The sequence below is a fragment of the Erpetoichthys calabaricus genome, chromosome 4 (genome assembly GCF_900747795.2).
Source record: "Erpetoichthys calabaricus chromosome 4, fErpCal1.3, whole genome shotgun sequence".
NCBI lineage: Eukaryota > Metazoa > Chordata > Cladistia > Polypteriformes > Polypteridae > Erpetoichthys > Erpetoichthys calabaricus.
Window position 1 is genome coordinate 120,133,087 of NC_041397.2, and position 14,725 is coordinate 120,147,811.

Below are 14,725 nucleotides of genomic sequence, written 5' to 3' on the forward strand. Positions count from 1 at the left end.
GAAAAAAGTAATTGAAAAATAAAAAAAAAATATATCAAACCTTTGCTGATTTTTTTCCACACAGTGTTTCTCATTTTTTCATAGTGTAAGTTTAACCATGTGAGAAGTTTGCGTTCAGATGTTGAGTATATGTTACTGGATAAAGGGTCAGGGTTGATTTTTGGGATGTTTTCCACATTTTCCAGTCCAGCTAAAGTGTTAGAGCCTTGCGTTTGTATTTGTGAAAGTACAAAAACCTTTAAGAAAGCAAAAAGTGACAAATTGTAAAATTATACATTTGTAGCATTACCAATAAAACACAATAAATAGTTAACATGCTTTGCTAAGCCGTCAGTTTATAAAGGCAATTAAATATAACTTGGTATTTTACATATTGTTCTTATGACCACTTTGAAATCATTTCAGTATTTTTTTCTTTTAATTTGTGTTTGGCACCTTCTGTCTTCAAGAAAACCCCCATATATGAGGTCTCGTTCAAAGTGTCTTGATGTCTAGTTATGAAAGATGTCAAGCTTTTTGTGGTTTCTCCCAATTTTTGGCCCTTTAGAGACCAAAACACCTCATTTGTAGGCCTTTTTTGGATCATATTTTGTGCAGGAAATTACACCCTTATCATAAAGACTGCCGAAAGCTGTCTTCAGCACAAATTATTAGAAGGACTTGAAGTTGTACTTGTCACTTAAACTGAACCCAGGTGTATACACCTTAATGGTATATGAATGGTAAAAATTACTCCTTTTTACAAAACTTCGAAAAAATGGGGATTGGTAATATAAACATGTGGAGGGTTGCTTTATGCCATTTCAAAGTTGATGATCACAAATATGACAATATTTTTGATATTTGATTCTTTACCAGTGCTAAACAGAAATATGTGGAGTATCATTACAGACTATTTCAAGGTCAGTGATGACAAATCTGATATTTTTGATTTTTGTTCCTTTACTAGGGTTCTAGCCCCCTATGAACCTCTATCAGAGGGTGAAAAAAGACAAATTTCTACTACAATTGAGAATATTTAGGCTTTAACCATTTAAATTGAAACACACATTTTAATATTACAAATATATGATGCAACTTTTTTGTTTATTATGTACTCCTACCTAATGAAGTAAATCATTACATTTCTTATGAACACCATGATTTAGTGCAGCTAATTTAGCCTTTGTACCTTTATTTCTTTACTAATGACACATCATATAATGGCAAACATTTTAAAACACTACTTTTGAATACACTTGGCATAAGATAATGATGTATGTCTCATTACAGGAAATCCTTTAGTCATTGTGGTTATATATTAACAATTTTCCCTCATTGAATTAACCATTGCAGGTCATGGGGAGCTGCAGCAATAGTCTTAAGGACAGAGCCAACCCTTGAGCGGACACTGACCCATTTCCAGTCATTCCTTTGCACATATCTTTTTGCTCTAGCATCACATTTAATTAGTTAATTGCTTTGGAAAAGAATAAACCTCCTTCAAAATGTAATATTGAAACAGGTATAAAACTTTTAGGACACTTAGAACCAATTTTTCAGGGGTATAGGATTGTAGATATTACAACAAAAATACACTGTTGTAAGAATATAATAAATAAAGACAAATTTTTCTTTTCAGGGTTCTGCTTCCCTACATTTTCCAATATATTCTGCATCCTAAAAGATAAACACAATTCTATTTACAATTTACAGCCAATGCAAACTTTAGAGACTTTCTGCAGAAAATCATATACCCTGTGTAGACCAAAAAAGCATAATCACTCCCAGAGCTAATAACCTAGATATACATTACTTACTTTGTATATCTGAAGCAACACATCTGTCCATGCACGTTTGCTCAAAGATTCAAAATAAATGTCATCAATTCCAGTCAGACTGATATCCCCAGGCTTGTCCATGCCATTTGCTTTTTTATTCTGCAGCTGACCTAACTGAGACTATGGAGGAGTAAAAGATTTATTTTGAAACAGATATATTGAAACAACTAATTTAAAATTATATGCATTGTAAAATATTTCACAATTGAAACTCAGAAGAATAGGTCTGTTAACTTCAAGTTAAATTTACTTGTAGAAGTTAAAAATGTAATTGTCACTGTATAACCTGATTAGCTCACTTAAATAATAAAACCAATGTCCACTATTATATATAACGACTAGAAAAATAAGCAAATACTGTGTAAATCATTTGAAATATTTATCGGGAATAAGTTTAACGTAAAATATATATTTACTTTTGTAGAAAAACTAGCTTCTGATGGTAGAAATACAGTTATTAGCAGCTACAGTGAATAAGGAGCACACACATATCAGTATACAGGTAATTTAAAAAATATGGACAAAAATCTCAAAATGTAAAAAATATGAGCTAAACAGACCTATCCTAGTTATAAAATGTGTATCCTAATTGGTCTCTGTGTGACCATTTCTTTTAGCTCTACAAACAGCTCAAGCTGGTAGACCTTTTGCCCATACCTCCTACTCCTTACAGTTGAAGCTTGCCTCTGGGGGAGACAAAGGAGGTTATTGAGTAGGAGCCTACAAGTATACCTTAAATGTTTTGCATGTAAGACTGGTTTATACAGTTTAAATGTGACTTTGTGTTAAGCTTGGGGATGTACTGTAGATGCAATGCTACAAACCCATACCACGTGAGAATTAGCCATTTATACTGCATTAGCTATTTTACCTATTTAAGATGGGTTGAAATTTAAGTAATCATTGTAGATTCCAGTATTACATTTACATATTTGCCTGACACCTTTATGCAAGGCAACTTACACCATTTATATAGTAATATAATACATTACTACAAGGATGCACAATCTGCTGGAATGACAAATACAATGCATATGTCTCTGTTATACTGTATGTCATTTGGTATGGGATTTGTAAAAGCAGTGTTAATGTTTGTGATGTGCCATTTGTGAAATGACAGAGACATATCAACCAAACAGACAGACACTTATTCTTTTATTATGGTGGATTTATAGACAATGGACTCCCAAGAGCATTTTTGCATGAAGACACCTGGAAGAACAAATCCTCAGTTTTCCAAATACAAACTGTGAAAGATGATACAGCTAAGACCATAATTTCCAAGACTTTTACCTTTCCCAGTAGTTAACCAGCAATTCCCCAGATATTCTCTTATTATGTACCATTTCTGTAGACTACCAGAAAGGAAATATATATTGTAGGCTCAATACTAAAAGGATCGAAGCATATGGTTTATTATACTCATTATAAAGTCATTATATAAAAGAGAGATTTGCATTTACATCAGTATTCACTGTGGCACCCCAAAATTGCACTGTATATAAAGGCTGTTTGGTTGTTTGTTAGTCATCCTGTAGCCATTAAAGACCAACACACAAAAATAACTTGAATTAGTGTTGCTACACCATGGATTCAGCATCCTGGGTCCAAAACTAATACCAAGTTGTTATTTGTGTGGACTTTGCATGTACTCCCCAGTTCCACGAGGATTTTCCTTTGGGTACTCTGGTTTTCTTACCACATCTCCAAAGACACACATTAGGTTTACTGGCAACTATAAACTACCCCTAGTCTAAATATCTATGTGTGTGCATTTGTGTGTGCTCTATGAAAGACTGGTGTTCTGCCCATCAATTTATCCTGCCTCGTGACCAGTGCCGATTGATTATAATCCGGTGTGACCCTGACTTGGATTAAGTGAGTTTGTGAATGCATGTGCACATAGCCTATAAAGCAGGTAAGCTGATCTGTGCTTTAAATAAAATGAAGTGTGGTGCTGGAGAGTCATGTTGTGTTGCATGGTCAGAAATGCAAAAATGAATTTCACTGTACTCTACACACATGACAATACCACTGTTAATACTTCTTCTTGAATACTGATACCTGAATGGAATTCCAGTGCTTAAAGTCATCTGGTTCAAAAAGAAATTCTGGCCTGATATAGGCAAGGCAGGCTCCGTGCGCTCTGAAATAGGAAAAAATAAAGATTTAGTTTAGGAGAAAGTAGTATCATCTGTTTATACATTTTCAAACCCATTTAATTTTATTTAATGTACCAGCCACAGTATTAACAAAATATACTTGTCAAGGAAAATAAGGTTAGTGAATTATGTTTTTAATCTAAGTGATGGCAGAATATTACAAAGCTGTATTAAGGGAGTAACAGTTTGTAGAAGAAAACTAAGGGCCTCCAGATTTTCTGAAGCTGGAACAGTGTAACACCTAATTAAGTTATATTAAATCTGAAATCAATTGTAAAATATCATCTCAAAAACACTTTCATAATAGAAAATAACGGCAAGTTAAATACCCAGTTTACCGTTCAGAAAAAGTGTTATTTGTATTTTGACACATACAAACACATTAACACAACAATTTATTTGCCTTTTTAATTGTTTCTGCATATTGCCTAGATAATGAGAATGCTGAGTCTCATAAACTCCTAAATCCTATTCAGAGGGTGCTTTCTGTAAGCCACCTATCTTGTGCTTATAATTAAGAGGGAAAATGTAGCTCTCACTGATTAGGAATAACTGAAGACAGTTGCTAGAAAAACACGATGATTTCCTGAAGGAATCATTATAAGAAGCATGTTTTTAAGAGAATATAATTTAGTTTCCATTTAGGATGGGTCATTCCCTTGGACTCCTATGGCACGGACTTAAACTTGCTGGCATATTCAGGTCTGCATAATGAGGTAAATCTGAATGATTCTCGAGCATTACCCTAAGTGAAATAAATAATGAATCATGCACATTTTAGATACCTTTGTTTTCTTCCCACATCCCCAAAGGTGTGCAGGTGAGAATAACAGAAGATTGTAAGTTAGCATCAGTGTGAGTGTGCGTGCATGTTTAGCTGTCAACTCTTCCAGGGATCATTCCTATCTTAAGGCCAGTACTGGCCCTGTAACACTAAATTAAGTTAAGTCTGAGAAGAGAGACTGCATTGGTTTGGATATGTGCCGAGGAGAGGTGCTAAGAATATCACGAGAAGGATGTTAAGGATGGAGCTGCCAAGTAAGAGGAAAAGAGGAAGGCCTAAGGGAAGGTTTATGGATGTGGTGAGAGAGGACATGAAGGCGGCGGATGTAACGGAGCTATATGGAGAGGACAGGAAGATATGGAAAAAGAAGGTCTGCTGTGGCGACCCCTAACAGGAGCAGCCAAAAGATGAAGAAGAAGAAGGGTTGAGAATATTATGTTAGCGTTTAATCCATTATCCAGAATGGCACAATTCATGACTCTGAAAAGCATTAGGGTTGTGCAGTATAGCAGTACTGTAATAGTACTGAAAACCCCACATTTTAAAATGGTGCAGTATCAGCATTTCAGCATTTTTACTTACTGAAAGATAACAGTTAGGTTTTTCTCTTTCCTCTGACTCCCAGCCCCCTTCCTTTGACACTCATTTTAGCAGTTGTGGGAAAACTTCCCTTTTGTGGACTTCATGAAATGAAACTACAGTACATGCTCCAACGTGATTGAAGCCTCCGCCTTTTAATTCAGCATGACTGAAACTTCATGCTTACACCCCATCCATTGATTAAACACAATTTGCATTTCATGGGATGAACCCTCCTCTTATTGCTTCACTGTGATCGGGACTTCACGGCTATTGACTGAGAAGTGGTGCACACCAGGGTGGTGATCAATTGTGTGGAGCATGAGGGAGGCTACAGTAAGACTGAGAGCTCTGGAGTTGCTTTGGAACAGTTCTGGTATCAGTACTGAGATCTGAAAGCTGTTACTGATACCGAAGTCAAAATTTTGGTACTGATCCATCACTAGTTTTCATGCCAGCTATTAGCTTAAAATTCATTCTTCAATTTATACATATTGGATACAGATGGAAGTTAATTAGCCATAAATTTCAAGTTTAGGTTCCAGTTCATATAAACATTAGAGTGTTTTTCTTTATACATTTGACCACAGACACATATAATAATTAACCAAGACAGTAGCAATTTTGAGACCTTCAAACCTTGACTTGACAATATTTTGCCGAAGTTACTTAAATAAGGATTGAAATGATATTTTCCATTAATCTACACTTTGTGCTTGTTTATTTTTATTTATTGCCAATTTATTTATTTTTCACTTTATTTTTATTACTACCTTTAAGTTTAATCATCACATTGTGAAAAAAAAAATTGTGGTGTGATTTTTCTCGGATGCCACCATATTGTTTTAGAAATTGGGTTCTGCTGCTATATGTGACAGATTTCAAATTGTGAGTGATGTCATCTGCTCTTCCTCTATAAAATGGTGGCACCCAGACAAACTTGTATACCTCAGCATATTGAAGACACTTTAAAACAAAGTTCAAATATCGTTCCAGGAATGATTTTCAAGCTACTGCAACTTTCCTTTTGGTTTTTTTACTTCTTTATTTGACTACACCTTGAAACGTTCCTATTGGCTTGTTTGCTCAATTTTCCACACATTTTGATTACTGACTTTAGCCTGTTTGTCAAGCATGATTCTGCAAATTGCCTTTTTCATCTCCTGGCCAATTCCTCACAATAATTCAGAACCAGCATCAACTTGTTTATTACACTAATATGGGCTTAAACAACCTGTTCTTGTTAAAACATTTGTTATTTCTTAAGGAACTGAGGCTTAGCTCCACAAAGCTGATTGTGATTACCTAATGTGCACATTTCTCAATATTTGTGTTATTCTATATCTGAGTGGGCAAATTCAGTATGGGAGATCTACATCATTGCCTGACTCTGGAGCTGCCAATTTAAGAATCAACAGCTACCTTGGTGTTTTGATGGAACCTACTGCCATATTATATTACTTGTTTACTAGTTCCTGTATTTAAAAGAACCAAACACATTTAATCCTTACTAAAATAACAGTAAAAATATGTATTCTTTTGCAGTCATAGGACAGTATTTACTTATTCTGATCAGTTTTTGTCAAAGCATTTGCTAAAAAGCAGGTCAAAATACATGAGTAGACACTGACAAGGATAGCAACTAATAACTTATTTTACACATAATGTGTGCTCTTATAGTGTGTTCTTGTTAATAATTTGCTACTTTACACATATGTTTTAGAAAGCAGTATCCTGTTTCAATATGTTAGAAGACTAAAAGAAAAGAAACAACAAAATAAATAATGAAATTGTTATAAGAAAGGGGTTAATTATTTTTCAATCGTTCATTTGTTAGCGTAGCTGATTTAGTCATTTCTTTTTTGTCAGATGTCAAATCTCTATTGGTTTTGGATGAAACTGTATTTATAATCATTTTCCAGACCATTTAGGGGATAATAGATGATGTTATTTCTTCCATCTCATTAGAATAAAACTGATATGAAAAGCAAATTCACTGAATATCTAAAACAAGATTACATATCAAGCTGTCTTTCATCTGCATAAAATGTATTCCATTATAATAATGAAAAAAGAATTTAAAGATTACTGTGCTGATTGTTTTTTTATTCAAATAACTTTATCTTTTGATATGATTTTAATAAAATGAGTAACTACCTTTGGAGAATATTTTTAGAAATATCGAAGAGTATCACTGTAGCAATAACATAAGATGAAAAAAACAGATTATCAGTAAATATAAGAGGTAATTAAACCGCAGAGCCACACAGCATGGGTCATATATCAATAGCATATTTAGACCATGAAAATTATACAATTTGTATCCACATGGCAAGTTTTTTTTCTGAAATTTTGCTTCAATTTTTTTCTTAAGTATAACCACGAGAATGTCTGAGATAAAAAAACATTAATAATAACATTAAAATATATAGTTAAAATGGGCAGTGTGGCTGAGCAGAGGGTTCTGTAGTTACCTTGCATGCCTTAAACCAACTTCAGGCCCAAGTAGGGTGCCTTTAGTGTGAAAGTTTCATGTTCTCCCCATGTTTAGAATTGCTCCCACTGTACAAAGACATCTTGAAAATAAGTGTGGGATTGTGCATTTTTGTTCTTTGGGATAGGCAGTACCTCCATCCTGTTTTGTATTGTTTCTGTTAGGGTAGGCTAAAGCTCCTTAAGCTCTGTGAAGGAAAATGTGGGTTTGAAACATGGGAGGTTCTACTTTTAGCTGTAATGTGTGCTCCATTCAATTAAGTTGGTTTCAGTTTACAACACTGTGCAATTTTGAAGATCGCTGCTATTGGGAGTCAATTGTATATACAGTAAACAACCAAAGTTAACATTATAACATTTGAAAATCATTATCTACGAATCCACATGAGCATCATTGCAGAGCATTTGAAATATATGTAGTTAAAGTGTTATGTTGTTTGTACAGTATGATTTTGAGGAAATTTGTGCCTCTGACAGCACAGTCTATTATTATTGAGAGCAGAAGAGTAATGTGAGCAGATAATCATGACAAGAAATCACAAAATTAATATTTGCAACCAGAAAATTCCCAAAATATTTATAAAGATGAAGATACGATATTCCTTTAACATAAAAGTGTTAATATTAAAAATAATTCAATGATCCATGTGTATCTATATTAGTTACATTCACCAGCATGTCCACATTAACAATGAATTCAGAGTTTAAAGTTGGGCAGAGGTGAAAAAGGATGCTATATAATGGATGGCGCATCTAATAGAGGCTAATACTGGTTATAACACATTTCTGATCTGCATTTCAAAAGGTCAAGTAGATTGATTAGGTTGTATGAAAGTAAAATTTCTCAAATTATCAATTTGTGCCCAATAATGCTCAATATTCAAATTTTATTTAATCTTCCACATTTCCTAGATAATAATTTTATTTTAAATGCCACAAAAAAATTGAAAAGTTTTGACTGGTACTGTATGACTGTAACCAATGTATTAGTAAAATATTAAATAAAAAACAGAGCCAAATTAATTCAAAATAGTTTAAGTTCATTAAGGAAAAATAATCTATCATGAACATGTCCCAATATTTAAATAAAAGTCATCTCAAGACTAATAAAAATTTAGAAACATAAAATTCCAGTTAAAAAACTGGCTACTTTCTTATAAATAATAACAAACTACAATATGATAAGTAAGCTCTAACAATGCAAGCAGTTCTCTGACTTCACTATTTAAAATGTTTCTATAAAGTATAAAATATAAAAAAAAAAAAATAACACAACATTGTCAAACCTGCTTAATCCAATTCAGGATCACACATATGTACATCATGCCAGGTGAATTCAAATTTGACAAATATCATAACATGTATATACATTTGGGGGGTGCTGTAGCAAAGCAGAGTGCCATAAGAGAACCCAAAGAGATACATTAAGAATGTAACAACTTTACAGAATTTTGAATCAGACAAATCAAGTCTCAGAAGCTGTAAGGAAGCAATAGTTACTATACTACACTGTGGCACCAGTTATAATACATTAAAAAAATATTAAAAATAAAAATACAGCCTAGCCTTACTTTAGAAAGGTGATTAGGCTGGAGTGCTGCCAGTGAAGCTGAAGAACTCGCTTTGTATGGTCAGTGGGCAATGCTTGTGTTGTAGTAATTCCTTGTAACACTTGGCCACTCAGATGGAACAGCATGTCATAAATAGTGTTAGATTCTTTTCCTCGACCTGAACGAAATGAAGACTTTCGAACTGATGGACCCGATGACTGATTTTTGCATACATCACTGAAAATTAAAATTAAAAAAAGAGGTTTTAATCTGAAAATTACTGTATAACTGCTTTATTTTAAACAAAAAGTTTATTTTGGTTTTATATAAATCCAAATAACAGATTATGAGAAGGAACCTAAATAACACAAAATGCACTTGTTCATGTCTTTTCTGAACTTGAAATAACATTCACTGTGTTCCTTAAATTTATTAGTATTATCAGTATATATTCTAGTCCACATCTTTATACAGCATACACACTATGTAATACTTCCTAACATCATGCTTGTTTTCACCCCAGACATTTGAAATAATATGTCTACCTAGAACTTATATATTTTGTCACAGATTAACAGGATGGTCAAAAATACAACTGTAAGAATATCTGAATATTTCTTGGAGAGATGTGATAAAGTCAAATATTATGCATTATGTTTGGCAAAACCTAAATAATTAAATTCCAACAATGAACCTTATCCCAGCAGAAAAGATTAATAGTTTTTGTACTGTACAATAGTAACTTATTGCCTCACGACCTAGATGGCTTGCAAATATTTTTAAACAATGAGTTATAGTATCTATCTATCTATCTATCTATCTATCTATCTATCTATCTATCTATCTATCTATCTATCTATCTATCTATCTATCTATCTATATATTGCAGCAGCAAATTCTACAGTAGAATGGCATTTTATTCCTTCACAAACCGAAGCTAAAAGACAGTTTGTTGTATTTAGCTATGTCTTTCAGCACACAAATATAAGATTAATTTCCACAATCTCTTAAGAGTGTAACAATCTGATATTTGACTTAAAGTTTTCCATTACAGTGATCCCTCGCTATATCGCGCTTCGCCTTTCGCGGCTTCACTCTATCGCGGATTTTATATGTAAGCATATATAAATATATATCGCGGATTTTTTGCTGCTTCGCGGATTTCTGAGGACAATGGGTCTTTTAATTTCTGGTACATGCTTCCTCAGTTGGTTTGCCCAGTTGATTTCATACAAGGGACGCTATTGGCAGATGGCTGAGAAGCTACCCAACTTACTTTTCTTTCTCTCTCTCTCTCTCTCTCTCTCTCTCTCTCTCTCTCTCTCTCTCTCTCTTGCGCTGACTTTCTCTGATCCTGACGTAGGGGGTGTGAGCAGGGGGGCTGTTCGCACACCTAGACGCTACGGACGCTCGTCTAAAAATGCTGAAAGATTATCTTCACGTTGCTACCTTCTGTGTGCAGCTGCTTCCTGAAGCGACATGCTGCACGGTGCTTCGCATACTTAAAAGCTCAAAGGGCACGTATTGATTTTTCACTGTTTGTTTTCCTCTGTCTCTCTCTCTCTCTCTCTCTCCCTGCTCCTGACGGAGGGGGTGTGAGCTGCCGCCTTCAACAGCTTTGTACCGGCGGTGCTTCGCATACTTAAAAGCCAAACAGCCCTATTGATTTGTTTGGTTTTCTCTCACTTTCGGACATTCAGTGCTCCTGACGCGCACTCCTTTGAAGAGATATGTTTGCATTCTTTTAATTGTGAGACAGAACTGTCATCTATGTCTTGTCATGGAGCACAGTTTAAACTTTTGAAAAAGAGACAAATGTTTGTTTGCAGTGTTTGAATAACGTTCCTGTCTCTCTACAAACACCTGTGTTTCTGCGCAAATCTGTGACCCAAGCATGACAATATAAAAATAACCATATAAACATATGGTTTCTACTTCGCGGATTTTCTTATTTCGCGGGTGGCTCTGGAACGCAACCCCCGCGATGGAGGAGGGATTACTGTATTTCAAAGGATAATTTCAGGAGCTCATATCTACAGTGGTACTACTTCAAACAAAGACACTGAATTGTTGGGTCACTATTTTCAATACATAGAGAAACATTTTATGCAACATATGCTTATTTTAATATTTTTTAATTATTATGAAACAATCAACATGTGTTTATTTTAATCTTTTTGTTTATTATTATGAAACAGTTGGTTAAATTTATATAAAAAAGATCATTTAAAAATGTTTGATTAGAAATATTTATTACCACAGTTAAGATGATACACAACAGTATAACTCAGAGATTACCAAGAAATCTTTCTGATAATGATGAGTGAAGGGTACAAAATTGTAGACCACTTCACTAAAGAATATACACCCATGCTCAGAGACCCATGCATTAATTGTTTATTGTAAAAAACAGACATTTTAAATCCTTCGTTATTATAGAATGTGGCCTGAAGGGGACCCTCCAGCTCCCCGACACCCAACACAGACAGATACAGTCTCTGCAAACAAAGGCTTTTCATTTTGGCTGTGGGAATCTCTTCCCAATAGTTTCCCACCACCAAAACACAGTACAATCAAAGCAGCACACAACAATACCCTTTTTCTTCTTCACTTGTCCCTTTCTCTCTGCCTCCACTCCTCCCATCAAGCTTCATCTTCTTCCTCTCAACTCTGGCTCCTAGAACTCTATCAGCGGGCTTATTTTATGTGACATCCAGGAGTACTTCCAGTGGCCAGGTAGCATGGTCAAGAAGCTCTTCAAGGTGAGGTGGGGGCTCCCCAGTCCCTGCAGCACCACCCTGGCAGCACCCCCAGAACCCAACAGGGCTGAGCCCACAAACCCCAAGTCCTAGCATGCCCTGTGGGAATCCGGGTTGCTGTAGCTACCCAGGGGGGCTGCCACCTAGCAATCCAGGAGAGGTAACACCCTATTCAAGCTCTCTTCCCCAGTCGTTCTATTATGATGGCATCCCTGCCGGGTAAGGGAGCTGGCCGTCTGCCACAAGAACGATTTATAAAATTAACTTGCATGCATCAGATTCTAATAAAACATAAAACCATATATTATTTTAAATGCAACATTATATTTATTTTAATTTATTTAGAATAAAGCATTATGACAGTAGTAATCTAAAGTAGAAAACACTGAACACATAGGCACCTGTGAAAGAACATCAGTCTACACAGTCTGCATTGCATCAGATGATGATTATTTAAGTTAATTTTCATAATTAGTCCATCAATTTATACTCTTACTGGTGCTACAGTACATAACAAAGAATAAGACTGTTTCTCCACATTTTTAATATCAGGAATAAAGTGGAATTTAATAAGGTTAGATAGCTTGGTCTAACTCACTCCTAAAAGATTCATCAATGTCATAATATATGCCCTGGACTTCATTAATGCAGTACCATATTCTTGGTCATGATTTAGTCTTCCTTAAACAGAAACTCAATTATTTAGGACAGCAGTGGCAAAATAATGCACCTGACACAACCAGCACAATGTGCATGTACATGATGTACATTCATTTTTTCCTTCATTCATTTTCTAACACACTTAAACAGTTTATAGGATTAATCCTTACTGTAAATGCTACTGTAAAATTAAATCATTATAAAAACAAATTTTTGTAATTTCTGCTATTTTACATTAAGAACTTATAAAATTTATTTGATATCTGTGAAAAACTGTTAATAAGATAAAAGAATGGTCAGAAAGAAATATTGCATTAGTATTAACTGAGCTACAAGGATAGCAGAAGGTTGAGAATGGAGTTAATTGAATTCAGTTTAAAACACCATAATAAAAAGAGTATATGTATCAGATTATATTTCATACAGTTCACACTGACAGAAATATCTTGGATTAGAATGAAATTGTATTTCAGGTATGCCCCCTACTTAAAAGTAACTGGACCTTTAGACCAGCAGCATTAACTTCTCATAACGTGAAATCTTTTGAGAAGTTAATTAAGAGACAACCACTTAACAAAAATGGGGCTGTTCTGGGCCCTGACCAATTTGCATACAGAGCAAAGAGGCGTGTGGAGGATGCCAAAGCAACATGTTTGAATTTACTGCATGAGCACTTGGAAGGATCAAAAAACCACACAAGAATGCTGCTTATAGACTTTTTGTCAGCTTTTAACACAATCCAGCCACACATTTTAATTGACAAACTGATCAACTCCGTTTGTACTCTTACTTGGCGAGTTGGATTCTTGACTTTGTAACAAACAGAACACAAAGAGTTCTCTCATAGCCTAAGAACATCTGTTGGTACCCTACAACGGTGCTGCCTATCTCCACTTTTGTTTATCTTATATACAAATGACTGGAGGAGTTCACACAAAGACAAACATATCCTGAAATTTGCTGATGACTCTGCATTGAGAGTCTTTTACAAGATAAGGAAGCAATGTGAAGTCAACCAAAATGACACATTTTATTGGTTAACCAAACAGAATACAATATGCAAACTTTTGAGTCAGCTAAGGTGTCACTTTATAAAAGGTATAATTTTGCTAGACTTCTCATTGCATCCATAATGCAGTACAGAACAATACCCTACTACTACAAGATAAGGAAGACAGGCGCAGACCTATTGTCAATGAGTTTGTACAATGGTGTGATCACTCTGTTTTACAACTAAATATTTATAAGACAAAAGATATGGTGGTAGATTTCAGGTGCTCTTCACCATCCAATGTCTCAACTTTAATTAAAAGGAAAAGTAAAGATGGTACAAATATCTGGGAATATTCATTGATAACAAACTAAACTTTGATCTTAACACTGAGCAAATTTGTAAAAAGGAGCAGTCATGACTTTTCTTTCTTAGGAAACTGAGTTGTTTTTAAGTAGACAAAACCATAATGACACATTTTTATAAATCCTTTATTGAATCCATTGTTACATTTGCTTTTATCTGTTGGTTTGGCACCCTGAGAAATAGGAATATAATCCATCTTAACAACATTATAAAAATTAGCAGTAAAATTATTGGCTCACGGCAGACCTCTTTCACTGAAATTTACTGCAAACAGGTTAGAAAGAAAGCCAACTCAATTCTGTCAGACAGTAGACATCCTATTTTCTATGAGTTCTAGCTGCTGCCATCAGCCTGCAGATTTAGGTTTCCAAAGGTAAAGAGCTACAGGCTCAAGAACTCTTTTATTTCTAGGGTTATAAGCATTTTAAATTATGTTACTAGTAGGGATACTGAGTTAAACTTAAATTCTGTATTATTGTTTTGAGTACTGTTGTAAGTAATTATTCTTTTTTGTACTAATCTTGAGTGTGTGTTTATGCAATAACATTTTTGTCAAATGTT

The 14,725-nt window shown here is 34.5% G+C and overlaps 1 protein-coding gene across 1 annotated transcript in view; it reads right to left on the minus strand.

Moving 5' to 3' along the window:
• LOC114651130 (cilia- and flagella-associated protein 47-like) overlaps window positions 1–14,725 on the minus strand; it is a 622,279-nt gene that overhangs the window by 437,578 nt on the left and 169,976 nt on the right. Inside the window, 4 exon segments of the mRNA XM_051927333.1 lie at window positions 41–236; window positions 1,800–1,940; window positions 3,885–3,966; window positions 9,410–9,625. Of these exon segments, the coding sequence (XP_051783293.1) occupies window positions 41–236; window positions 1,800–1,940; window positions 3,885–3,966; window positions 9,410–9,625 (635 nt within the window).